This window comes from Podarcis muralis, chromosome Z (genome assembly GCF_964188315.1).
Source record: "Podarcis muralis chromosome Z, rPodMur119.hap1.1, whole genome shotgun sequence".
NCBI classification, from domain to species: domain Eukaryota; kingdom Metazoa; phylum Chordata; class Lepidosauria; order Squamata; family Lacertidae; genus Podarcis; species Podarcis muralis.
Genome location: NC_135673.1, coordinates 10391488 through 10416108, shown reverse-complemented (window position 1 = coordinate 10416108; position 24621 = coordinate 10391488). Strand labels below are relative to the sequence as shown.

The 24621-nt window shown below is 46.7% G+C and overlaps 1 protein-coding gene across 2 annotated transcripts in view; it reads left to right on the top strand.

The window, feature by feature from the left end:
• Positions 1 to 2881: 2881 nt before the first annotated feature.
• Positions 2882 to 24621, top strand: part of C5 (complement C5) — an 83043-nt gene continuing 61303 nt past the window's right edge. For both annotated transcript variants that reach the window (XM_077922155.1, XM_028715482.2), the window contains exons 1-5: positions 2882 to 3218; positions 19775 to 19967; positions 20870 to 21038; positions 22075 to 22145; positions 23762 to 23853. In XM_077922155.1, coding sequence (XP_077778281.1) covers positions 3154 to 3218; positions 19775 to 19967; positions 20870 to 21038; positions 22075 to 22145; positions 23762 to 23853 — 590 coding nt within the window. In that variant the 5' untranslated portion in view covers positions 2882 to 3153. The remainder of the gene's footprint in view (positions 3219 to 19774; positions 19968 to 20869; positions 21039 to 22074; positions 22146 to 23761; positions 23854 to 24621) is intronic.

The window sequence follows — 24621 nt, the reverse complement described above, 5'->3', positions numbered from 1 at the left end:
GTTATGTATTGTTTTTTGTTTCTTTTTCTTTTCTTGTAAAATTCAATAAAAATTAGTAAATAAAGAAGCTTGAGGTTAATTAAAAAAAAAATTAAAGGCCTTTCAGAGCCTACACTTAGACTATATTGAACAACAGGGCGATAATCACAACAACAGTGAAGGAGATCCGTATTGTGTGCAGCAGTGCTGGTGGTGGGAGGATGCCACTGTCTTTGCTCACCTCACAAGCTACCTCTGGTTTCTGGAATGCAGTATGCTGAAAATGGGCCTGAAGGATTTCACACAACTTTTTGTTGTGATTCCATGCTGCAACATTTTGCTGCACTTTGTAGCAGTATATTATAAAATACAGTATTGTTTACAATAGATCTCCCATTCCTGAGTATGGTGTCCCATGTGTTTGGATTTTCTTTCTTCCACATAATATTTTTCTAACCTGTGAGGGAGCCCCAAGAAAGCTAGGATGACTCCCCTCTTTGCACATGACAAGGGATAACTTTCTTACTTTTCACATGGGAGGGAGGAGTGACCTCCTGCTAAGTGTGAAGGGTATGGGTATGATTTCATTGGTCAATGATTTCTTTTGCAAACAGTCTTTCCTGTAAACGTTGGTTAAAGTATTTGTTTAAACTTGCAAAATCTTGCATAACATCTGTTTTCCTAGGACATTCCACTTAGTGTGCACAAATCAAAGACAGACATCTACAGAGGCACATGTCTACACAGTTATACTATATTTAAAAAAGAGGAAGACAGCAAGCTTACAATACCAACTTTGTTCTTACACTAAAAGTCTAACATCCAGCAAATGAAGGCAAGTGCAAAATTGCTGCTGGGGTGGGTGGGTATGGCCATACGATCTTAGAATTAAGGGAAAGGGTCCCTCTGTTCAGCTCATATCACAGTCCATGGTTCTTTCAAACAAAAACTCACTCCAGAGTTTATTCACAAGCTTTATTTAGATGCTTAGACCAGTGTTTTTCAACCTTTTTGGGGGAAAGGCACACTTGTTTCATGAAAAAAAACCACGAGGCACACCACCATTAGAAAATGTTAAAAAATTTAACTCTGTGCCTATATTGACTATATATAAAGTAATTCTCTTGAATAGGAATCAAATAAACACAAAGAAAGTATTTTATAATTACTTTATTATGAAATAATAAGTAAACAGAAATGTGAAAAATTATAAAATACTTTATTTTTAAATCTTTCGAATTTTTCAATTTTTCCCACGGCACACCAGGCAACATCTCGCGGCACACTAGTGTGCCGCAGAACAGTGGTTGAAAAACACTGGCTTAGACAACATACATTTAAAGCACACGGCTCCCCCAAAGAATCCTGGGAACTGCACTTTATCTCTCATGGAGTTACCATTCCCAGCATCCTTAACAAACTACAGTTCCCAGGATTCTTTAGGGGGAATCATGTGCTCTAACTGTATGGTGTGTACACAGCCTGGCATGTTAGTGTGTCCTAGATACTGCACACAGTGCGGCAATAATGGCTCTAGGTTTTACTGGAAGTAAAGGTTCCAGCATCAATATATAGGCAGTAGTAAGGAATCTTTTTTTTATCAAACTGCGGGAGGCAGTGGAAGACAGGAGTGCCTGGCGTGCTCTGGTCCATGGGGTCATGAAGAGTCAGGCACGACTAAACGACTAAACAAAGGAATCTTTTTGGACGCGGGTGGCACTGTTGGTTAAACCACAGAGCCTAGGGTTTGCAGATCAGAAGGTTGGCGGTCGAAATCCCTGCGACGGGGTGAGCTCCCGTTGTTCGGTCCTACTCCTGCCAACCTAGCAGTTCAAAAGCATGTCAAAGTGCAAGCAGATAAATAGGTACCTCTCTGGCGGGAAGGTAAACGGCGTTTCCGTGCGCTGCTCTGGTTTGCCAGAAGCAGCTTAGTCATGCTGGCCACATGACCTGGAAGCTGTACGCTGGCTCCCTTGCCCAGTAAAGTGAGATGAACGCCGCAACCCCAGAGTCATCCGCGACTAGGCCTAATGGTCAGGGGCCCCTTTACCTTTAAGGAAACTTTTTAATCCCAGAGGCCACATTCTTTCACTGCAGGCAACCTTCTGGATACGTACATGTCAAGTGCTGAATGAGATCAGAAAGTGGGTGAGGCTAGATGTAAAAGTGAGCAAAACAGTGGATATGATTCTTGTCTTTATATGGTAGGGTATTTTCCAGCCATGCTAAAGCCAGAAGTTTCTACAGATACACCCCAGCATCCAGTCAAGTAATAGGCATAATGACACTTCAAAGACACATTCCAGCCAGGCAAAAGCAATTAAGAAGGGTCTGGAACAGGGTGTGGTGAGGTGATATGGCCTGATGAAAGTGGTTGTGGCTGGAAACAGTTCCAGGGGCCTGATAGCTAAGTCTGGAGAGCTGCATTTGGTCTGCAGTTTTAAAGCCCCACTTCTCCTTTTGATGGATTGAGAAATGAAATAAGGAGGTTATCAAAGTGGCTTTCCTAGTTTTAGATAAGGGGATAAGGGGAATTCTAAAAAGGCATATACATAAAATAACAATGAATAAAAGATGTTAAGCAACTGTTAAGTTGTGGGTCAGCATCTGTGTTGTTGTTGTTGTTTTAAAAAACATGTTTAGCTTTTTAAAAAAACATATGTTTAGTGTGGTACTAAATTGTATAATCTTTATTTATACAGTGAGTTTATCCTGAGACATATTTTCTAACTTTTAAAAAACGCAGTTGCCTCAACATCAAGCTAGACATAGAAAAGATAAACCAAAATGATGCATCATGTTCCAGCCAATCTCTGCAAACCTTTCAAAAGAGGAAGGTCTTGCATTACGGTACTTCCTAAAAGGTTTGTATTCTCTGGGGAGGAAGGAGTGTCTCCCTCGACAATATCTTCCTCTGTATGCACAAGATTAAAGACACACAGAAATGAAATCTCCGAATTAGGTGCTCTTGTTTGACCCAGCCAACTTAATTTTTTTCTGGAATAGAGAAGGGGAATTTTTCTGTGATGAAATGAAAATCCTCTTCAGATACCAGAGATCTGATGAATGATTAACTTAGAGAAATTTTGCTAGCAAATTCCATTTACAGACTTGCAGGCAACCAGAACACCAAAAGGCTTGTCTCCCCATCAGCCTCAGCTGCTCAGGGCAAACATGAATCTTCTTGGTATTTTCTTATTTCTGGCCTTTTGTGGAAGAGGTTTGACTCAGGAGCAAACGTAAGTAAGGGTTGCTTGTGTCTGTTGTTGTGTTAAAATGGGGCAGATGCAGAATGGGGCTGTCAGGTTGCTAACTATAACAAGATTGCAAATAATTCTCCAAGAGTATTGCTGGATTCCATTTACTATTCCTGATGCAAAAGTGGTGCTTTTGATTTTGGAAGCCTTAGGTAATATGGACCCTTTGTACTTCAACAAGCCTCTTCTTCCATAGCCTTGTACTGATAGTATAAAGCCAACAGTAGGTGGTCAGACGTGGGTAGCGCTGTGGGTTAAACCACAGAGCCTAGGACTTGCCGATCAGAAGGTCGGCGGTTCGAATCCCCATGATGGGGTGAGCTCCCGTTGCTCGGTCCCTGCTCCTGCCCACCTAGCAGTTCGAAAGCACGTCAAAGTGCAAGTAGATAAATAGGTACCACTCTAGCGGGAAGGTAAATGGCATTTCCGTGTGCTGCTCTGGTTCGCCAGAAGCGGCTTAGTCATGCTGGCCACATGACCCGGAAGCTGTACTCCGGCTCCCTCGGCCAATAAAGCGAGATGAGCGCCGCAACCCCAGAGTCGGTCACGACTGGACCTAATGGTCAGGGGTCCCTTTACCTTTACCTTAAGGTGGTCAGAGCCAATGGTTGAAAGCAACAAGGCAGGCAGATGGGGGCTGGCTGAGAACAGGCTGAAGGTAGTGCGGCAGTAACCCATTTGTCCTTATGGACTAGTCTCTACTGCTGCTGCTGGCATCACCTGAGACCCTGCCTCAGGTAAGCAGCACCTTTTGAGTGGTAGCACCCTCATTCCTGAGCTCCTTGCCCAAATATGCCCACCAACTAGCCTGTCATGGTACAAAAAGGCATTTGGAGATGTGACGCTCAAATTATATGCAGTGCTGAGTCCTGGGTAGTTTACTCCTTGCTTGTTTTCTCTTCAGCTGCTTTCTCATCAGACCTCCCTCTCCCTCTCAAGATGCTTCCCCTCCCAGCAGGGGAACAACGATAGGGTCTTGGTTTTTTCAAAGGTGGAGAATCCTTTTCCCCACACAGGGCCACATATCCTCATGAGCAACCTTCTGGGTGTCAGAGGCAAAAAAGTAGATGGAGTAATATATGCAATGCTTATGTTTGTACTATTGTTTGTTTGTTTGTTTTATTTAATTAATTAAATTTGTATTCTACCCTTCCTCCCAAAAGAAGCCAGGCTGGCAAACACATACACAACTTAAAACAAAGGCAAAAATATTTTAAAACAGTTAAAACATTTTAAAAACAATTATAATTTAAAACATCTAAAAGCAGTTGACAGTAACAAACATTCTCCGAAATAGCGTTTCCAGGGTTGCCAGGATCAGGATTATTCGGTTTGCAATTGCCTGGGTAAATAGCAATGTTTTCAAACTCCTCCTGAAAGTTATTAATGATGGAGAAAAAAGCACCTCATCAGGGAGAGCAGTATACAAATTGGGGGGGGGGGGCACCACAGAAAAGGCCCTGTCAGGGATCAGGGCCAACCAGGCAGCTCCATCAATAAGGCCACACCAGCGAATTGTAGGATTTGAGATAGTTGGTAGAGGGGAAGTCACCCTTTTAAGTATTTGGGTCCCAGGCCATATAGGGTTTTAGAGCTCCCATTGCTCAGTCCCAGCTCCTGCCCACCTAGCAGTTCGAAAGCACGTCAAAGTGCAAGTAGATAAATAGGTACCACTCCGGCGGGAAGGTAAACGGCGTTTCCGTGCACTGCTCTGGTTCACCAGAAGCGGCTTAGTCATGCTGGCCACATGACCCGGAAGCTGTCTGTGGACAAACGCCAGCTCCCTCGGCTTATAGAGTGAGATGAGCGCTGCAACCCCAGAGTCGTCTGTGACTGGACATAATGGTCAGGGGTCCCTTTACCTTTACCTTTTACTAACACCTTGCATTGTGCCTGGTAGTTCATGCGCAGCCAGTGCAGTGCATTCAGGACAGTGTCACGTGGTCCCATAAGGCTGCTCCACTTATCAATCTAGCACCTGCATTCTGCAGTAGCTGCAGTCTCTGGACCATCTTTAAGGGCAGCACCACATAGCCCAAGTGGGAGTTCACAGGAGTATGGACAACTGAGCCTGGGCATAAGCACTCTTAACCGCAGAAGCAATTTGAGAATTGAGTGGCAGCTGGAATCCAGCAGCAGCCTCAGACTACAACCCTCATCCTCCAGGGGTGATTCAATCCCTCCCTACATTCCAGGCTACATTCCAGCAAGACGAAACTCAGATCTTCACGCAGGCAAGCAAACGTGGCTGTGCCAATGCCATATCTTTAAAGCACCGCCCCCCCCCCGAAAAACCCCATGGGAAGTGTACTTTACCCCCTTCAAAGCTACAGTTTCCTGCACCCATAACAAAGAATGGTTCACAGGATTCTTTTTTTTGGGGGGTGTATGTGCTTTTAAAGGTATGGTGCATAAAAAGGTAAAGGTAAAGGTACCCCTGCCCGTACGGGCCAGTCTTGACAGACTCTGGGGTTGTGCGCTCATCTCACTCTAGAGGCCGGGAGCCAGCGCTGTCCGCAGACACTTCCGGGTCACGTGGCCAGCGTGACAAGCTGCATCTGGCGAGCCAGCACAGCACATGGAACGCCGTTTACCTTCCCGCTGGTAAGCGGTCCCTATTTATCTACTTGCACCCGAAGGTGCTTTCGAACTGCTAGGTTGGCAGGTATATGGTGCATACATTCAGTATGGTGCATACTGAACCACAAAGGCATTGTTGCAGCTGAAGTCAATTAAATGCATGGAGCAATGCCAGTGATGGCCTAGGGAGAAGGCGTGACCTGGATAGTGTCGCAAGGGCCAGATAGAGTGGTCTGGAGGGGCCACATCCATCCCTAAGGCCTGAAGTTCCCCATCTCTACCACATCTGGGGCTGGGAAAACAGTAGCTGGAGGGAAAATAGTTAAGAACCCATCTGCACAATATGTTCTTTCTTTGTGTGTGTGTGTGGGGGGGGGGAGTTGCTTCAGTCAGCCTTCACAGTTATGTTCCTCTTCCTTTTAACAAACCTCAGGTAGGGGAATCCTGCACAGGACTTTGTGTCATTTGTATTTTCAGCTGTGTTTTCAAATACTCTTTCGATCCCCCTGTGACATTTTAATATTGCTGTCAGACTGGTTCTGTTTGTCTTATTTATTTAAATGATTACGGGCTGACGGTATTGTTTACGTGATTTGTGTAATTCACCTTGAGGGCTCCTTTCATGCCAAAAGCCAGGTAAGAAAGAATAATAAAGAGGATAAGGTCAGATACACAGTGGCAGCCAGCCAGCCAGGGTAAGATCAGGAAGACGATATGCTGATTGCAATATGCAGACTTATCTGACAACCCTCATGGAAACAATGGCCATGTGATTTTGGGCAGGAATTCAGCCCTGCAAAGCCTGCAGCACTTAAGGATATGAGGCACCTTATTTCCAATATTTCTTCCTGGTTGTGGATATTCAAGTTTGGTGCAAGTACATTTTGGTGAGAGAACCCCAGCAGAGATTTGAAATCACAAAATATGCAGCAAAGCAAAGTATGGAAATATAGGGTGTAAAGACCTTTAAAATATGCACTTCAAATTGAGTTCCAAAGCTTCCCTATTCCCCTAGCATAGAAAAAAAAAAAGACTACATGTTTGGTAAGTTTTAAAATGTGCTTTCCTTTCTTTTTTTGTAATTATTTTTATTAAAGTTTTCACAATACAATAAAATAATATCTAGAACGGATAGAATTGAAAAGACATGAGAGGAGAGAGAGAAAGGGAAAAAGAAAACAAAAGGAAAGAAGAAAGGAAAGAAGAGGGAGAGAACAGAGAGATAAGAAACAATAAAGATAAAGGGAGGTGGTTCACTATCATGTTGTGCAGGCATGCCAACTCTAGGGGGCAACTCAGCACCACTGATGGTGTGGGTTTCACCCGACTTCCTTTAGCACCACATTTCCCAGGCACAGGTCTGTGTCTCAGTGGTTTTTCTTTTGTCCTGCAACTTTCCCTGGGAAAACTCACGTTTCACCATTCAGCAGTAAAACACAGTTTTGCCTGGGGAAAGCGGGGAAGCTTGGATACAGAGCTTTAAAGTCCCGCACAAAAGGCAATCTGGATGAGCCCTAAGTGGCAGTCTGCCCCCTCTTCCGAGCTACAGCTTAGGGTTGGCGTGCCATCCCCGAAGAACCTTTATGATGATCTCCTTGCTATGGATCCAGCCTAATGCCCTTTGTTGTTTAGGATCAGAACAGAGATTGGGAAGGCACAACCTGAGCTGCCTTAAATAGCTCAGCCGTGGAGCAGTTTTCATGGAGCAGTTGTGAGCGTGGTTTTATTTTGAGAGTATTTTCTCAGCTGCTATAAAGTGAGATGTGAATAAACTCAGTGCAGAAGTGAATACGTATAACTAGGATTGCCAGCTTTTCAACTTGCCTGCACAACTGCGCCTCTATTAGCAGTGGTGGCTGGCAGCATTTGGGATGGAAGGCCTGTGCCCTGCTTGCTCTAAAGTCACCACAGTCAGTTCGGGTTTCTCTAGGGGAGCCAGAAGTTCTTACCTACCCCAGTTCAGTAACTAATAGATGCAGAAGAAGAAAAAAGTACTTGAGGGGTATTCACAAGGATGTGGTGAAGTATTACCTGCCTGGAGAAGAACAGGAAGAGGAGGTTCTGAGAAAAAAGGTGTTTTTATAGGGTTTGGTCAGTTTTTTTTACATATGGCAACTGAGCACAGTTTATCCTTATATAAACGGAGTACATGGGCCCCTTGCTGTTGACTGTCATTTAAGTGCTGTAAACGGAAAATTTGAGGGTCCTCTTGGGCAAATGAAGACACCGACCAGAGCAAGTCAGAGCAAAACAGCAGCCAGTAGGCCCGGTCTTTATTCACGAAAAGGCTGTCGCGACAGGACTCCCACCGCCCACAGAGTGAAGCAAGATGGAAGCCCGGAACAATGGGAGACCCCAACTTTTATTAACCACTAATCCCCTTGACTACACCCCCAAAATTACATCATATTTACATCATGATTTTATTAAAGAACAGGAGGAGTCGAGGAGGGGCTACTCGGGTAATCTGAGTATCTTGACACCTGGCAGAGTCCTCCTCTCCCCCTCCCACATGAGTCATTTCCATAAACAAAGAAAGGGCGAAGTTTTCCTGCTCCCTGAGGGGAATCCGGTCACGGTCCTTTGTCGGAGTTTGTATGGAATACACTATCGCATGCAGTTTATTGTTTCTCTGATAGCATTCCGTCTGGGCCATTCCTGATGGTTATCAAGGTTGCCCCGCCATCTGGAGAAGGGCCGTCGTGTACGTGACCACACGGTTCAAGGATTATGGCCGATCAATGCCAGTCCACCCCCCTTTGATAGTCCTTGTAATATGTAGTGTAATAAAAGTGATCCGGTGAAAATCCATGTTACGGCTGATTTTTGGTGAATTTATAAAGAATACAGTCACTGAAGTTCAAAGGACTTTCCCTTTCGGAAACAACTTGCAACATTTTGATTAGATCAGTCACGGTCAATTGAACTCGGAAACAATGAATTGAGAACTGTCAAAGGTGAGGGAGCCGACGCTCGCAGCCTGCAGTACCAGCGTGGCCGCCGCAAGGGGCGCTGTTCGACAATGCTGATTGGTTGAGGCGGCCGCCGTTTGACCTAGAGTTCGGTCGTCCGGTCTACTCTCAAAAAGGATAGGGCGGCGTGGAGCGCTAAAAGCAAAAGCTGTCAAGCTAGCGCTTCCTTATTTACGGAAGGCTTTTAAGAGATGGCCCTCTAAAGGGACATCTCTAGGGTCAGGAAGGGGAGATACGTGTACGTGTGGATGCGGTGCTTGTGCAGTACGTGTTACTGAAGGGGGGGGGTGATTTCCGGCAACAGTTCCCCCCTTCGGAGATAAGATTGCGAAGGTAGAGAAACCGCGCAATCCTTTTCTCCGCACAAATCAATAAAAGTTTGACATGTCATACCTAGAGTCCAGATTCTGGAAGTCCTTCAGGGGCCCCATTTCAATGGGGTTCGACTGGATTGATGGTACCGGTGGTCTGTAGGTGATGGTCGATCGTGGACGAGGGGTTGGAAGGCAAGAGTCGCAAGTTTGACAGCACATCGGGAAGCAGTGGATTGCGCAGCAGAAGACAGCAATGCAGATGGTCACAGTAATGAGGATCAAAAGTCCGTTCCCTAGGAGTTGTTTTATCCAGCCAGACCCAGGCAGCCAGTTCCACAACTGGGTATCTGAGAGTCCTTCATGTTGGATGTCTTTAAGTCCGTCCGCTAGTTTGTGGATGTTGTTAAGGTGTCCGGTGATATTAAGGGTTTGATCAGATACATGTGTGCAGCACTCGGTTCCGACAAGGGCACAAACGCCTCCCGTCGAGGCGAGAACGTAGTCCAAAGCAAGGCGGTTCTGAATCGAAGTCTGCCTGACTTCCGTTAACTCTGTCAGGATAGCTTGGGTAGCCGCATTGGACTCCTCCATGAAGTTTAACAGGATGTCCGTTAACTTAAGGATATCGACGTGATTGGAGCCGGCTCCATACGCGGGAAAAAGAGCCCGACCATAAGTTTCACTATTGGCCGCTACGTCGGAGAGTTGCGATAAGTCTTTTGCCCTCTTATTGCGCCTCCTTCCGGAGGGTAAATCTGGGGTGACTCGGACTCCAGGCAAAATCAGACCGAGATAACAAGTGCCACGGGAGTGGGGGCTGGCCCATACATAGCCGCGGTGGCCGCAAACCCAGAACAACCCCTGTAGGCACGAGTCTATGCGCCCGGTGAGGAAGGTACGGAAGAAACATTGGGAGACTGGGGAGGGGCTCCAGGAGTCGGGCAAGGTCATAACGCGTTTCCATGCAGACATCAGACTGGGTTGGATAGAGGGGTTGCCCTGGTGCCACAGGGTAATCCTCCCGTTGAAAGCAATGTCAATGGTGTACTTACAGGTACTGTCGCCGATGAGCTTGTCGTTCCCGCTGAATTTCCGGCACAGGTCACCTGTTGTGGGTCCGGTTAGGTGGATGTACTGGTGGGTCAAATTCACGGCAGTCAGGTTCTAGGATTGCACGTCAGCGGAGAGATGTTGTTGCAGAGTGAGAGGTACTCCAAGAAATGGTATGCCGCTGTAAAGGTGTGAGGGGGCGTTGGCACAGATCCAGCACTCCTTGGTTGTTGTCTGTTTTGCAATTTGAGAGATCAGTTTTACGTAGGTGTTGGAATGCCAAGTGGACAAAACGTCATTATTTTGAGGGTTTTCGGATATTGACAGTTCCCCCCTTTGTCGAGGTGCGGTGCCGGGGGGGTGAAGGGGGTCTTGACGGAGTAGGTAGGTGAGGTTTGTGGTGAGGCCGCCGCACCTTTGGGGTCCGGTAGTGTCCCATTCTGCTGGAGGCGTAACGGAGTAATGCCAGCCCTCAAGGTACGCTTTCCCGTCCCAACCGGAGGCGAGTCCGATATCCCAGACGCAGCAGTACCGTCGGAGGCAAACTCCTTGTAGGATGGTTTGGCGGGGAGTGGAATCTACTCGTTGGCAGTAAAATCCATGTATTAGGTGGTCTGTGGGGTGATTTCGGTCAGTATAAACTGAGTCAGCGCCCCCATTGTCCAATAGTGTCCAGTTCAGGGTTTTTTCGGGTGTGCCATCCGAAAAGAGTACGTAAGAGCCATTGAGACAATGTGCTCGATTCCAAGGGCCATCTCTGGTAAGGATGAGCCTGCCGAGTGGGGTGTAGGAGGGCGAACGAATAAAAAGTTCCCAAGTTTGGTGAGCATCGAGGGTTGGCAGTATGGAGTGCCGAAGGAGGACGCGGGTTTCAGGTAAGCAGAAGTCAAAATCTCCTAGGCGGTCTGGTGTCCCCCTTTTCACCATATCAACGACTCCAAAGTCCAGATATTTGTATTCCATTTGTAATCCAGGGCACGAGCCGTGTGTGGTTATGGTGTGTTGAGAAAGGGCAGAGGCAATGGAAAGGATGAGCAAGGTGGGTATGGTGGTTGTCATTGTAAACAGCGGGATTCTTTGAAGTGGTGTGTAGCGGGGCTGTCAAATCGGCGAGCTGTCAAACTGCCGAGCTGTCAAATGGGGAGCGGTGGAGCTGTCAAACTGCAGAGCTGTCAAATGGGGAGCGGCGGAGCTGTCAAACTGCAGAGCTGTCAAATGGGGAGCGGTGGAGCTGTCAAACCGCAGAGCTGTCAAATGGGGAGCGGTGGAGCTGTCAAACCGCAGAGCTGTCAGATGGGGAGCGGTGGAGCTGTCAAATTGCAGAGCTGTCAAATGGGGAGCGGTGGAGCTTTGCGGAGTTTTAGGCGGATGGGTGGTTGGTCGTACTGGTCAGCTGCTGTGATGATTTCAGAGGTCCAGCGGGCTGATGGATGTGGTTGGTCAGGTCCGGTCTGTTGGGCTCGATTCTTGCCCCGATCTGGTCCGGTCTGTTGGGCTCGATTCTTGCCCCGATCTGGTCTGGTCTGTTGGGCTCGATTCTTGCCCCGATCTGGTCCGGTCTGTTGGGCTCGATTCGTGCCCCGATCTGGTCCGGTCTGTTGGGCGTCCTCTGTGTCGGTGTCGTCGTCTGCCGGCCGGTCAGGGATGGAGTAGGGAGCGTCGTCGGGGTGAGGCTCGGGCGTGGAAGCAGGCTTGCAGCGGGTGTGGTGTAACCAGGCCGTCTTTTCTGCTACCTTAACGGAAGTTGGAGTGGTTAAAAGTACTTGGTAGGGACCCTCCCAGGAGGGTTGTAAGGGTACCTTATGATATGTTTTTGCTAGTATCCAGTCTCCTGGTTGGTATGGGTGGACGTTCTCATCTAAGGGAATGTTTTGGCTTGCAGCAGCGTATCTGTGGAGAAGAATGAGCTGCTTCTGGAGTTGTATTATATATTTCGTTAATTCTGACTCGCCAACTTCTAATTCGGAGGTAGGAAATTGGGTAGTATATACTGGGGAAGGCCTTCCGAATAATAGTTCATAAGGAGAGAGTTTGAGGTTTCCTCGGGGACAAGCTCTTAGATTATGTAGAACTAATGGAAGGGCGTTAACCCATTTGATGCCGGAGTCTTTACAGAGTTTTCCTAGCTGGGACTTAAGCTGCTGGTTTATCCTTTCGACCTGGCCAGAGGAAGGGGGGTGATATGGGGTGTGTAGCTTCCATTTGACTCCTAGAGCGCTAGCCACATGTTGGATTATATCTGAAGTGAAGTGTGAACCCCTGTCGCTGTCTATGCGCCTGGGAATACCGAACCGTGGTATAATGTCTTGTAACAGAGTCTTTGCAACGATTTGGGCAGTTGCCCTGCGGGTAGGGAAACACTCCACCCACCCTGTCAACTGATCTATGATGACCAGAGCATGTCTGTAGCCTTGGCAAGGGGGTAGGTCTATAAAGTCGACTTGGAGGCTTTCGAACGGGACAAAAGCCCATGGTCTAGCCCCTGGTGGACATCTGGCGGTATGTTTTGGATTGAAGGTCTGGCAAGTGTGACAGTTCTTTACAGCAGCCTTTGCCGCGAGGGCAAGACCTGGGGCATACCAGGAGCGTTGCATTGCATCGACGAGTTTGTCTCTTCCCCAGTGAGTGGTTTGGTGGAGAACCCTCAAATGTTTAGGTACCCATAATCTGGGCATTATGAGTCTTCTGTCTGGAAAGTACCAAACTCCCTGTTCTAAATAGGCACCTTGTTCTTTCCACCCCTCGACTTCCTCTGGAGTTGCTGTTTCGTACATCTGGGCAAAGTTTACCTCTGATGGAAGTTGGGGTCCCTGAAATTCATTGTCCGCGGAGAGGGGCTGAAGGGCTGCTTCTTGTGCCGCGCGGTCAGCACATCTATTCCCTGTGGAGACTGGGTCCCTCCCCTTGGTATGGGCTTTGCAATGGACTACTGCGATAGCTTCAGGAAGGTGAATAGAGTCCATGAGGCGTTGCACGAGGGGCGCGTGTGCAATTTGGGTGCCGGCCGTAGTCAAAAAGCCCCTCTGCAACCAGATTTGTCCAGTAGCATGCACTAAGCCAAAGCAGTACTTCGAGTCTGTGTAGATAGTGATTCTCTGGTCTGCCCCTAATTCGCAGGCTCTGATCAGGGCGATAAGTTCAGCGGCTTGTGCGCTATATTTAGCATTGACAGGTCGTGCCTCTAGGACTTCGTTGTCAGTAACTACCGCGTATCCAGTTTTCCGTTGCCCTCCCACAACTTTGGAGCTCCCATCAGTGTATAGGATGAGGTCAGGGTTCGTTAGGGGAAGATAATCAAGGTCTTCTCTGGGTTTTTCGAGGTGGCGAACTATTTGGGAGCAGTCATGATGCGGGGTACCATCATCGGGGAGCGGAAGAAGGGTCGCGGGATTCAGGGAGTTTACTCTATTTATGGTGACATTTGACGGGCTGAGTAGGATGGCTTCATATTTATTCAAGCGTTGTATAGTGAAACGTTGGCAGCCTTGTAGACTAAGCAAGGTAGCCACAGCGTGGGGAACGTTCACGGTTAGGTTGTGACCCAGGACAGTTTCTTGTGCTTTTTCTAGAAGCAGGGCTGCCGCGGCTACAGCTCTAAGACATCCTACGTTTCCCAGTACCGTAGTGTCGAGCTGGAGGCTGTAATAAGCCACAGGTCTGTTCCTTCCCTGGAACGGTTGGGTGAGGACACCAGAGGCTACTCCCTTGTTCTCATGTACGTACAAAGAAAAGGGTAGTCTATAGTCTGGGAGTCCAAGGGCGGGTGAAGATCTTAGTTCCCTTTTAATAGATTCAAAAGCTTCTAGTGCCTCAGCGGACCATTGTAGTTCGTCTGGGGAGTTATCATGTGTCATTGCTGTAAGGGGGCGGGTGAATTCTCCATAGCGGGGGATCCACGCTCGGCAGAATCCGCTCATCCCTATGAATCCTCGGAGCTGCCTTTTAGTCTTAGGTAAGGGTAGTTTTGTTATTGCCTCAATCCGATCCGTAGTCAGGGCGCGGGTGCCCTCTCCCAGGATGTGGCCAAGGTACTTGACCTCCTTTTTGCAATACTGTATCTTTTTTGGGGATACCTTATGACCTTTGAGCGCTAGTATGTTTAAAAGAGCTATGGTGTCATTTTTGCAGGACTCTAGGTCACGCCCACAGAGTAGGATGTCGTCTACATAGAGCCTCAGGGCAGAGCCCCCTGGCAGGGTTACATCTGCTAAATCTTGATGTAGTATGGACGAAAAAATTGCTGGGGATTCTACATATCCTTGGGGCAACCGGGTCCACGTTAGTTGCCCTGTCTGCCAGGTGAAAGCAAAGAGGAATTGGCTTTCGGGATGTACAGGGATGCTGAAGAAAGCAGAGCATAGATCTATGACCGAGTACACCACAGTTCCTTCCGGAATGGTGCTGAGAAGGTGGTGAGGGTTGGCAACAACGGCATGTCTCGGGATAACAAAAGAATTAATGAGTCGTAGGTCCTGCACCAAGCGCCATTTGACTGGATTGGTATGCGGTTTCTTGACGGGAAGTAGAGGGGTATTGCAGGGGGAGGCACATGGGACCAGAACTCCCATCCTCAAAAATTCGTCGATCATCGGGGTGAGTCCTTCTATCGCCTCTGGGGGAAGCGGGTATTGTTTAGTGCAGGGGAAGGGTAAATCGCGTTTGTAGTTTACTTTGACCGGAATTGCAGATTTTAAGAGTCCCACCGAGGTTGATTCGGTTCCCCATAAGGAAGGGGAAACATTGTTTAGGAGTTCTGGTGGAAGATCAATGTTGGTATTTTGGGCTTCTTGTAGAACCCCTTGGAAATTAAAGATAGACTCATTCGGCATATGTAAGTAAATGCCTTCTTGACCACATTGTATAGTGGCGTTCAGTTTGCAGAGCAGATCCCTCCCCAAGAGATTGACGGGGCTGGAGGTTAACAGGAAAGTGTGTTTTACGGATAGAGGTCCAACGGAAACGCTCGCAGGTTTAGAAAGAGGACAATTCCGAGGAATTCCGTCCAGTCCCATCACAGTCCTGGTCTCTTCCCCAGGGGTGAGGTGGCTGTTAGTGAGGGTAGAGTAGGTGGCCCCGGTATCCAAAAGGCAATTATAGGATTGCCCATCAATTTGCATGGTGCAGATGGGGTCGGAAGAGGACAGTTGTAAAACCGGGCAGACGAAAGAAAAGGAGGCGGGATCTGCTTCTAATTGTCAATGTGGCTGATATTCTTCCATTACCATTTCATGAGTTGGGTCTGTGGGGCGGTTTCCTTGTTTGTAAGGGTAGATTGTGCCATGGGGCTGACTGCGTGGCCGAGGCTGTGGTAGTGATGGGTCGGCGCAGGGTTGTATTTGGTTTGGGAATTGGCTGGGACCGTGTGTAGGGGCAGGCTCTCTGTATCTGGGATGTGTGATTTCTTTATAGTCCGGGTTGTAGGGTCGGGAATCTTTATATCCAGTTCGCTTGGTTCCTATCCTGGCGGAGCAATTTCTCCGGATGTGTCCTATTTCTCCACAGTTAAAACAGACACGGTCATCTAGTAATTCAGATTCCCTTGGGTTAAACCTTTCTTTGGAGGTTGGTACCCCGGCTGCGTAAGCTAACACCCGCGGAGAGTCGGGTTTTTGGTCTTTCCTCTTCCGTTCGTCTCTTGAGTTGAAAACGGACTTAGCAATGGAAAGAATTTCGCTGATGGTTTTTCCATCATATCCTAAATGAGAATTTAAAGCTTTTCGAATATCAGCCGTGGCCTGGTCCTTAAAGAATCCTTTGACTATTACCTCGTGTTGTGGGCTTTCCGGATCTATCCCACCCCAGGTTTTAATAGCGGAGACTAGTCTTGAGTAATAGTCGGATGGATGCTCATCGGGTCCCTGGAGGACCGCTTGGACTTTGGTCCAGTTCACGGTCCGCTGTCCTGCAGCCTTAATACCATCCAGGATTGCCTTTTTGAATATTTTTAGACCCCACATCCCGTTGTCCGTGTTATAGTCCCAGTCAGGATTGTTTAGCAAAGTCTGTGCCGTTAGGGGGGCCATTGAGGCGGGTCGGTCCGGTTGGTAACCTTCCTGAGTTAGGGCTTCTCCTGCCTTTGCTAATATTTCCCTTTTCTCTGCCTCGTTAAAAAGAGCCCCGAGTAACATATGTACGTCGGCCCAAGTGGGGTTATGTGTGGAGAAGATGGTGGCTACTTGGCGATAGCATTTGTCCGGGTCGTCCCGTAGGGAGGGCATTTTGTCGGACCAATTCATTAAGTCCGAAGTGAGAAAGGGTTGGTGAGTAAAGACCATACGGGGCGGGTCTCCCGCTCTGACTGGGGGAATAGGTAATGCCCTTAAGGGAAAAGCACCTTCTATTTCCCCGTTCGGTAAATTGTCTCTATTCCGTGTTCTACTGGAGACGGGTCCCTCCCGTTCTCCATTTAGCAACTGGCCGGTGAGTAGGGGTCCTAAACCCAAGTCCGATTGACCTTCTTCTGGGTTGGAAGTACTTGGGGAGGGGTCGGAAGGAGGTGTTGTTGTTATATTTTGAGGGGGGGTGGCAGTGACCTGATTTGTTGATTCTCTCCCGGGTCCCGCACCCCCCCCTGCTCTGTTTTCTGGCCGAGGTTCCGGCAGTCGTGGAGCCCGTGGTTCGGGGTAATAGAAGGGAATGAGAGTTCTATCTAGTTGTTCCTCCTGAGCTCTGATTTCATCATATGGGGGAGGTCTGGTCGTCTTTAGAACAGCCATTTGTCGGACGATTTGGGTTTGTTGCCGTTGAAATAGTTCACGGGCTTCGACGAAGGCATTCAGATAATACAACTGCCGGGGTTTTTCATCGGCCAGGTATGATCTGAGCGCTTGCATCCTTACAAGGTTAAACGAGCCATGAGGTGGCCATTGCGAGGCAGGCTCTAGGCGGTGGGTGAAAGCGACCCACGCGATGTTGCAAAGGTCTCTCAATTTGGATTTTGAGAGTCCTTTTCTCCCTCTCAGCTCCTTCCAGTTTAAGAGGACAAATTGGAGAGGGGTATCGGAATCCTCCTTTTGGCGGGAAGGCCTCGCGGAAGCCTTATCGCCTGGAGGAGTCCAGTCAGAATATTTGGAAGCCTGGGTTCCCATTCTTCCTACGTTAAAGATAGAGGGGATAGAGACACACACGAGGGGGGGAAAAGAAAAAGGGGATAGGGAGAAAGGGAAAGGAAAATTATCCTTTCAGCATTTAGTATGTACCTATCTTTAGAATACAATTTTGTTTCCGGAAAGCTTCATAAATGAATTTAAACTTCAGTCATGGGACACCTTGGCCCGTCTGCCACGGGACACCTTGGCCCGAGAAAGTTCTGGTTACGGGACACCTTGGCCCGTCTGCCACGGGACACCTTGGCCCGAGAAAGTTCTGGTTACGGGACACCTTGGCCCGTCTGCCACGGGACACCTTGGCCCGAGAAAGTTCTGGTTACGGGACACCTTGGCCCGTCTGCCACGGGACACCTTGGCCCGAGAAAGTTCTGGTTACGGGACACCTTGGCCCGTCTGCCACGGGACACCTTGGCCCGAGAAAACTTCAGAATTTCATTACCTCAGCGCTGTTTTGCAAAGCTAATCCTAGTGTGGGGCCCCAATTTGTGAACCACCCCTTCTACCCTCCACGACAGCCCCCTGCCTATCCTTTGAGACTAGGTTCGGAATTCCCTACTGAACGCTTGCGTAGTGCAATGCCAGATCGGGGTCCGAGAAGAACCAAAGTTTGAAAGGAAGCAAACGACCTTGCGTTCTCACGTACCCGGGTCATCCCTAACAAAGGTCGCCAGGCAGGAGGGGCGGCTTCGTTTGCATAGTTAGGGTAGGGAAGAGTAAGAGAATATTTGAATGGACGCCTCTGGACGACTCCGAAAGAGGGACGTCAGGGAAAATGGTAAAAGAGCCACGCTTTCCCGGACTCAGTTCCAAGACGGAAAACGGGGGAGAAAAGGAGAGAGGGAGAGATTAAGACGTTCCTAGACGACTCCGAGAGGTAACGTCGGAAAAAAAACAGTAAAAGTACCACGATTTTCCTTGGCCACTTTCCGAAGGGGAAAATCGGGGAGAGAAGGAAAAGTTTAGAAACGCTCCCGGCCGACTCCGAAGGGTAACGTCAGAAAATGAAGGAAGAAAGTCTGGCTGTCGTGGAGATATTTCCTTTCCAACCCCCTCCCTCTGTATTTACTTAGACCATACTCACGTTCGCAGATGTCCCCCGCAGATCCCGGGATCCTTTTCTTTAGCCGGCTTTACCTCGCCTTTGCTCTCTCTGGTTGGGCTTCTGGTGACGGTTGATTACCGCCCGCAAAGAGGAGGCAGGGAGAGGAAGAAGGATCCCTGGGCTAAGGTTGCCCAGTGGCGCCTGATCCCCTCTATCTCCCCTCTCACCTTTGCAGGAGAACCAAGTGTCCCTGAGAATGGTCGCCAACTGTAAACGGAAAATTTGAGGGTCCTCTTGGGCAAATGAAGACACCGACCAGAGCAAGTCAGAGCAAAACAGCAGCCAGTAGGCCCGGTCTTTATTCACGAAAAGGCTGTCGCGACAGGACTCCCACCGCCCACAGAGTGAAGCAAGATGGAAGCCCGGAACAATGGGAGACCCCAACTTTTATTAACCACTAATCCCCTTGACTACACCCCCAAAATTACATCATATTTACATCATGATTTTATTAAAGAACAGGAGGAGTCGAGGAGGGGCTACTCGGGTAATCTGAGTATCTTGACACCTGGCAGAGTCCTCCTCTCCCCCTCCCACATGAGTCATTTCCATAAACAAAGAAAGGGCGAAGTTTTCCTGCTCCCTGAGGGGAATCCGGTCACGGTCCTTTGTCGGAGTTTGTATGGAATACACTATCGCATGCAGTTTATTGTTTCTCTGATAGCATTCCGTCTGGGCCATTCCTGATGGTTATCAAGGTTGCCCCGCCATCTGGAGAAGGGCCGTCGTGTACGTGACCACACGGTTCAAGGATTATGGCCGATCAATGCCAGTCCACCCCCCTTTGATAGTCCTTGTAATATGTAGTGTAATAAAAGTGATCCGGTGAAAATCCATGTTACGGCTGATTTTTGGTGAATTTATAAAGAATACAGTCACTGAAGTTCAAAGGACTTTCCCTTTCGGAAACAACTTGCAACATTTTGATTAGATCAGTCACGGTCAATTGAACTCGGAAACAATGAATTGAGAACTGTCAAAGGTGAGGGAGCCGACGCTCGCAGCCTGCAGTACCAGCGTGGCCGCCGCAAGGGGCGCTGTTCGACAATGCTGATTGGTTGAGGCGGCCGCCGTTTGACCTAGAGTTCGGTCGTCCGGTCTACTCTCAAAAAGGATAGGGCGGCGTGGAGCGCTAAAAGCAAAAGCTGTCAAGCTAGCGCTTCCTTATTTACGGAAGGCTTTTAAGAGATGGCCCTCTAAAGGGACATCTCTAGGGTCAGGAAGGGGAGATACGTGTACGTGTGGATGCGGTGCTTGTGCAGTACGTGTTACTGAAGGGGGGGGGTGATTTCCGGCAACAGTGCCTAATAAACCTACCCCACCCCCATTTTTCAAACAGTACTTTATCAGCTTTCCTTAGTAAGCCATAAAAAATAATAATAATAAAAAATGATGCCCCTTTCTCTCACAGTTATGTCGTTTCTTCACCCAAAATGTTCCGCGTTGGGGCCTCTGAGATGGTGGTGATTCAAGCCTTTGGATATGAACAAGAGTTTCCAGTCACAATATCTGTGAAAAGCTTCCCAGATAAGCAAACTACTTTTGCCTCTGGTCGTGTTCAGTTGACACCTGCCAATAAGTTTCAAGGAGCTGTAACGTTAACGGTATGTAGTACAGCATTTCTGATACATGTATGTGCTTGGTTTATAACAATGGTGAGGAACTTCAAGCCCTCCAGGCCTCTCTATGTGGCCTTCAGAACTCACCACAGACCTTACCCACCACTGGCCCTGCTTTGTACTTTAAAATGCTTTTGTCTGGCTTGAAAGTGTCTTTGAACTCTAATAATGCCTCTTGCTTGCCTGGTTGGAGGACAAAGAAGGGTTATTTGTGTATAGAAAGTCACCTACTGTACAAAAATACATCCATTGCTCCATCCACTTTTGCCTCTGGTCATGCCCACCATTGCAGGGGTGGCCCATCCCATAGATTCAAAGCTGACTGGGAATTTGAACCCTGGTCTCCTAGGTCCTGGTGTTATGTATTGAAGTTCTCACCCTGGCCACCAGGAGTATCGTGTATATAGTTTTCACTCAGGTCCATGTCAGTTATTTTAGGCGGGAAACCCTGGGTTGTTGTTGTTACAATGTTGATAGTCGGCTGCCTATAAAAGCAAGCCGGCTGAGCTGTTTGCTGTTCAGTTCTGTTCCAGCTTACAAATAAAGAGCTGCTTTGGAGAAATCGCTGTGTCATCTGCTATGTCTACCCACTATTTAACAGTACATCAACCTAATCATAAGTCCATACTAGCTCTCTTATACTCTTTTGATTATTTTTTGTTTGTATTTCTGATTACATGTGCTTGCATGTGTATTTAATATAGTTTCTTTATGTTCGTGTGAAGGCTTTGCCCAAAAACATTTTAAAATGTTTAAATAAATAAATCATGACTTAACATTTGCAGGGCAATACCCTTGCAACCACAAAATGCAATCTGTCACTGTTTTCCTCCAATGGGTTACTCTGGCATGCATGTTTTTAAAACTATTCTCTATCACATTTCTAGATTCAGCCAAAAGATTTGTCAAGCAGAGACCCAAAGAATTCAATTGGGCATGTGTATTTGGAAGCCATTTCTCCACACTTTACAAGAGAGAAGAAAATGCCTATTACATATGAGAATGGCTTTCTCTTTATTCAGACTGATAAACCTGTTTACACCCCGGATCAGTCAGGTAAAGTCAGTTTCCTTTTGCTAAACACTTGGTGGCAATTCACATTATCCTGATCTTTTTTTATTTAAAAGTCCCAAACATTTTTAACCTATAACACTGAATCAATTAATAATTCAGCTTGTGGTCTTCCAAACTTCTTGTGTGTGTTCTGCTATGTGTCATTGACACAATAATAGTGCAGTAGTAGTAGGTCTCTGTTGCAGAAAAGCAAATAAATTTCCTTCTCTTGAGTCTGTAGTTACTGCATGTGTTACTTTAAACCACACAAGACACTGTTTGTCCAGTGATCTAGCCAATGATCTCTGTTGAAGTTAACTCCACTCCTACAAGCTTAGCTATTTTGTTGTTTCTTCCAACTTATTGAGACAAGATGTCAGCTACTTTCTCTCTTGCATCTCCTCTCATCCTGTAAGTCGTTACAGCATGAATATATCCTTTGAACTCCAGAAACTGCAAGTGATTATTCCAATATAATTCATCCAAGCTACAAGGTCTGCTAACAGTCCCATATTGTGGCCATTTCCTCCTTATTAGCCTTCCACCAGCAGGCTAAAACCTTCCTATTGAGATAATTGCTGGTTCTAAATGTGTTTTGATGTATTTTAACTATTGCTTTTAACTTTCTTTCTTTCTTTTTTTAATTGATGTTTTTAAATTTTGGAAGTAGCCTTGAATCTCATCTTGGGAGAAAGGCAAGATATAAATAAAAAATAGAATCCACACACAGAAATGCAAAGCTTATGCATGGTGACGTCCTGCTACTTAGGTGATGCCTAAGTGTGCATCCTGACTCCCCACCCCCCGATAATGCCATGAGTGTAATCTGTCTGGTGATTAATTACAGTTAACATTGGTTGTTGTTGATTGCCATTGCACTGCTGCTATGGCTGTGTGTGTTTCTTTTGCTATTGGTTGATGGTTTTCTTGTGCTTATGATTTTGTCGGTAGCTGCCTTGGGAGGCCCTAATGGGACTGAAAGTGAGGGAAAGATTTCCTTATAAATAAAGTAAGTTAAATAAAAAATTTTACATTACAGTGAAGGTCAGGGTCTATTCTTTGAATGAAGAACTGAAGCCAGCACGACGATCTGCCACCTTAACATTTGTGGTGAGTCTAACATGCAGCTAGACACATTTTGTGCTGTGTCAAAAAATATTACCGTATTTTTCGCTCTATAAGACGCACCAGACCATAAGACGCACCTAGTTTTTGGAGGAGGAAAACAAGAAAAAAAATATTCTGAATCCCAGAAGCCAGAACAGCAAGAGGGATCACTGCGCAGCGAAAGCAACAATCCCTCTTGCTGTTCTGGCTTCTGGGATAGCTGCGCAGCCTGCATTCGCTCCATAAGACGCACACACATTTCCCCTTACTTTTTAGGAGGGAAAAAGTGAGTCTTATAGAGCAAAAAATACGGTAATTTTTGCAGTGTGAAATTAGCTTTTGTGCACTTGTGCATATGAGATTTATTAAGGAGCTAGGCAGCTTATTTTTAAAAGGGACAGATGAGAAAAAATGAAAAAGAAGAAGATGGTGAAACCAGTCCTCTTGAAGTATTTGTAAGCTTTTATTAATATTGTATTATGGAACCAATTACCATATTTTTCGCTCTATAAGATGCACCAGACCACAAGACGCACCTAGTTTTTGGAAGAGGAAAACAAGGGAAAAAAATATTCTGAATCTCAGAAGCCAGAACAGCAAGAGGGATCGCTGCGCAGTGAAAGCAGCGATCCCTCTTGCTGTTCTGGCTTCTGGGATAGCTGTGCAGCCTGCATTCACTCCATAAGACGCACACACATTTCCCCTTACTTTTTAGGAGGGAAAAAGTGAGTCTTATAGAGCAAAAAATATGGTACTTGACTAGTCAAAGGAGTTTATTGACTCATATTGAACTCTAAAGCATATATGTAGGTGTACGGTGGTTACAAGCAAGTAGAAAACAAGCAGAATATCATGCAGTTATGCCATAGTGCATGTGAAAAATTATTTCCTCACATTATCCTGTGCACATGTGAAAAATTCTTCTGTTTCGAATTGAGGCGGGCTCAGCTTCATAATTATGCCATGTGGCGTATGGGAGTGATTTTAGCAGGCACCAACAAGTGTATGGGGAAGGTGCCTGCTTGATTTCAATAGGCAGGGAGTTCCAAAGTACAGGCACTGGCACACTTTGCCATTCAAAGCAGTCAAGGAGCACCAGGAATAGTTAGGAACAGCAGGTGTCCTTTTGTGGCCTGAAATGGCCATTTCCGCCAAGAACTTGAATTAGCAGTTTTCACTGAGCAGCTAAGGGAATGCTCAAGCTCTTCATGGAATATAATTGTGTTCTTTCGTTGCTTCGTTACAGTCACACCTTGCATTGAAAGCACATGGCTCACCCCAAAGAATCTTGGGAACTGTAGTTTGTTAAGGGTGCTGGGAGTTGCAGCTCTTGTAATAGGCATGTTACAGTTCCCAGATTCCTTTTGTGGGAAGCCATGTGATTTAAAGTTCATTAGAGGTAGTTTAAATATATGGTGTGGATGTGATAGCCTTGTCCAGTTCAAAAATATCCTAAGTTTGAGATAATTCATTTAAAAAATTGGTTAAAAGATTCAAAAGAGCATACAACCTTTGTGGATTTCTATACTTGATTATCCTAAGACATATATGCTATCTTATTCATTTGGATAATTAACATTGTGCCATAGCTGTAAAAGCTGTTTTTATTTTCTGTAAAGGATCCTGATGGAGTAGAAGTGGATATTATCGAGGAAGAGGACATCACCGGGATTTTATCTTTCCCTGACTTCAAAATCCCACCATATCCTAAGTAGATCTGTTCATATTTTAAATGTTACAGGTTGAATGAAACCTTTCCTTTATTTAGTATAAGGGATGTGTGCTCAGTCAGCTTAAAAATCTTTTTTATATAGCCTGAATCCAAGTGGATTGATCACGACTTATCCCATGGTGCAGCAAATATTTGTCACTAGTGTCAAATCAGTAATTTTGGAGCCTTGACATGGTGGAGGGGGGTGGGGGTTCCAGTATTGTTTTACAAATGCATTCATTAGATAAAACCTCTCAAAACTGGAGACCAGAAATTGAGAGGAAGGGAAAGGAAGAAGGCTTGTCTCCACTAGTGGATGATATGATGGGGCAGAGGCACTTACCTGACCATCTGACAGGTGAGTTGCTGCTCATTTCTGAGAGGGCGAGGGGTGAGGTGGTGACAAGCTCAGCATGGTGCAAACACGATGGCTGAGCCCATGCAGCACTCCTGTTGATACTTCTGCACTCTGAAACCCTCCTGACTGCCTTACTCCATCCCATCCCCTAATTATTATGATTAATAATTTTATTATTTATACCCCGCCCATTTGGCTGGGTTTCCCGAGCCACTTTGGGCAGATTACAGCATATATAAAACATAGTAAAACATCAAACATTAACAACATCCTGATACAGGGCTGCCTTCAAGGGCTCCCAGTAAGAGACAGTGATCCAGCTGCTGGACTGTCTGGCAGGGGTGGACTTCGGTCTTTCAAATCTCAGTGGCACCCTCTGCAAGTCCAAAATTTGATGTTCTATTGCCTCT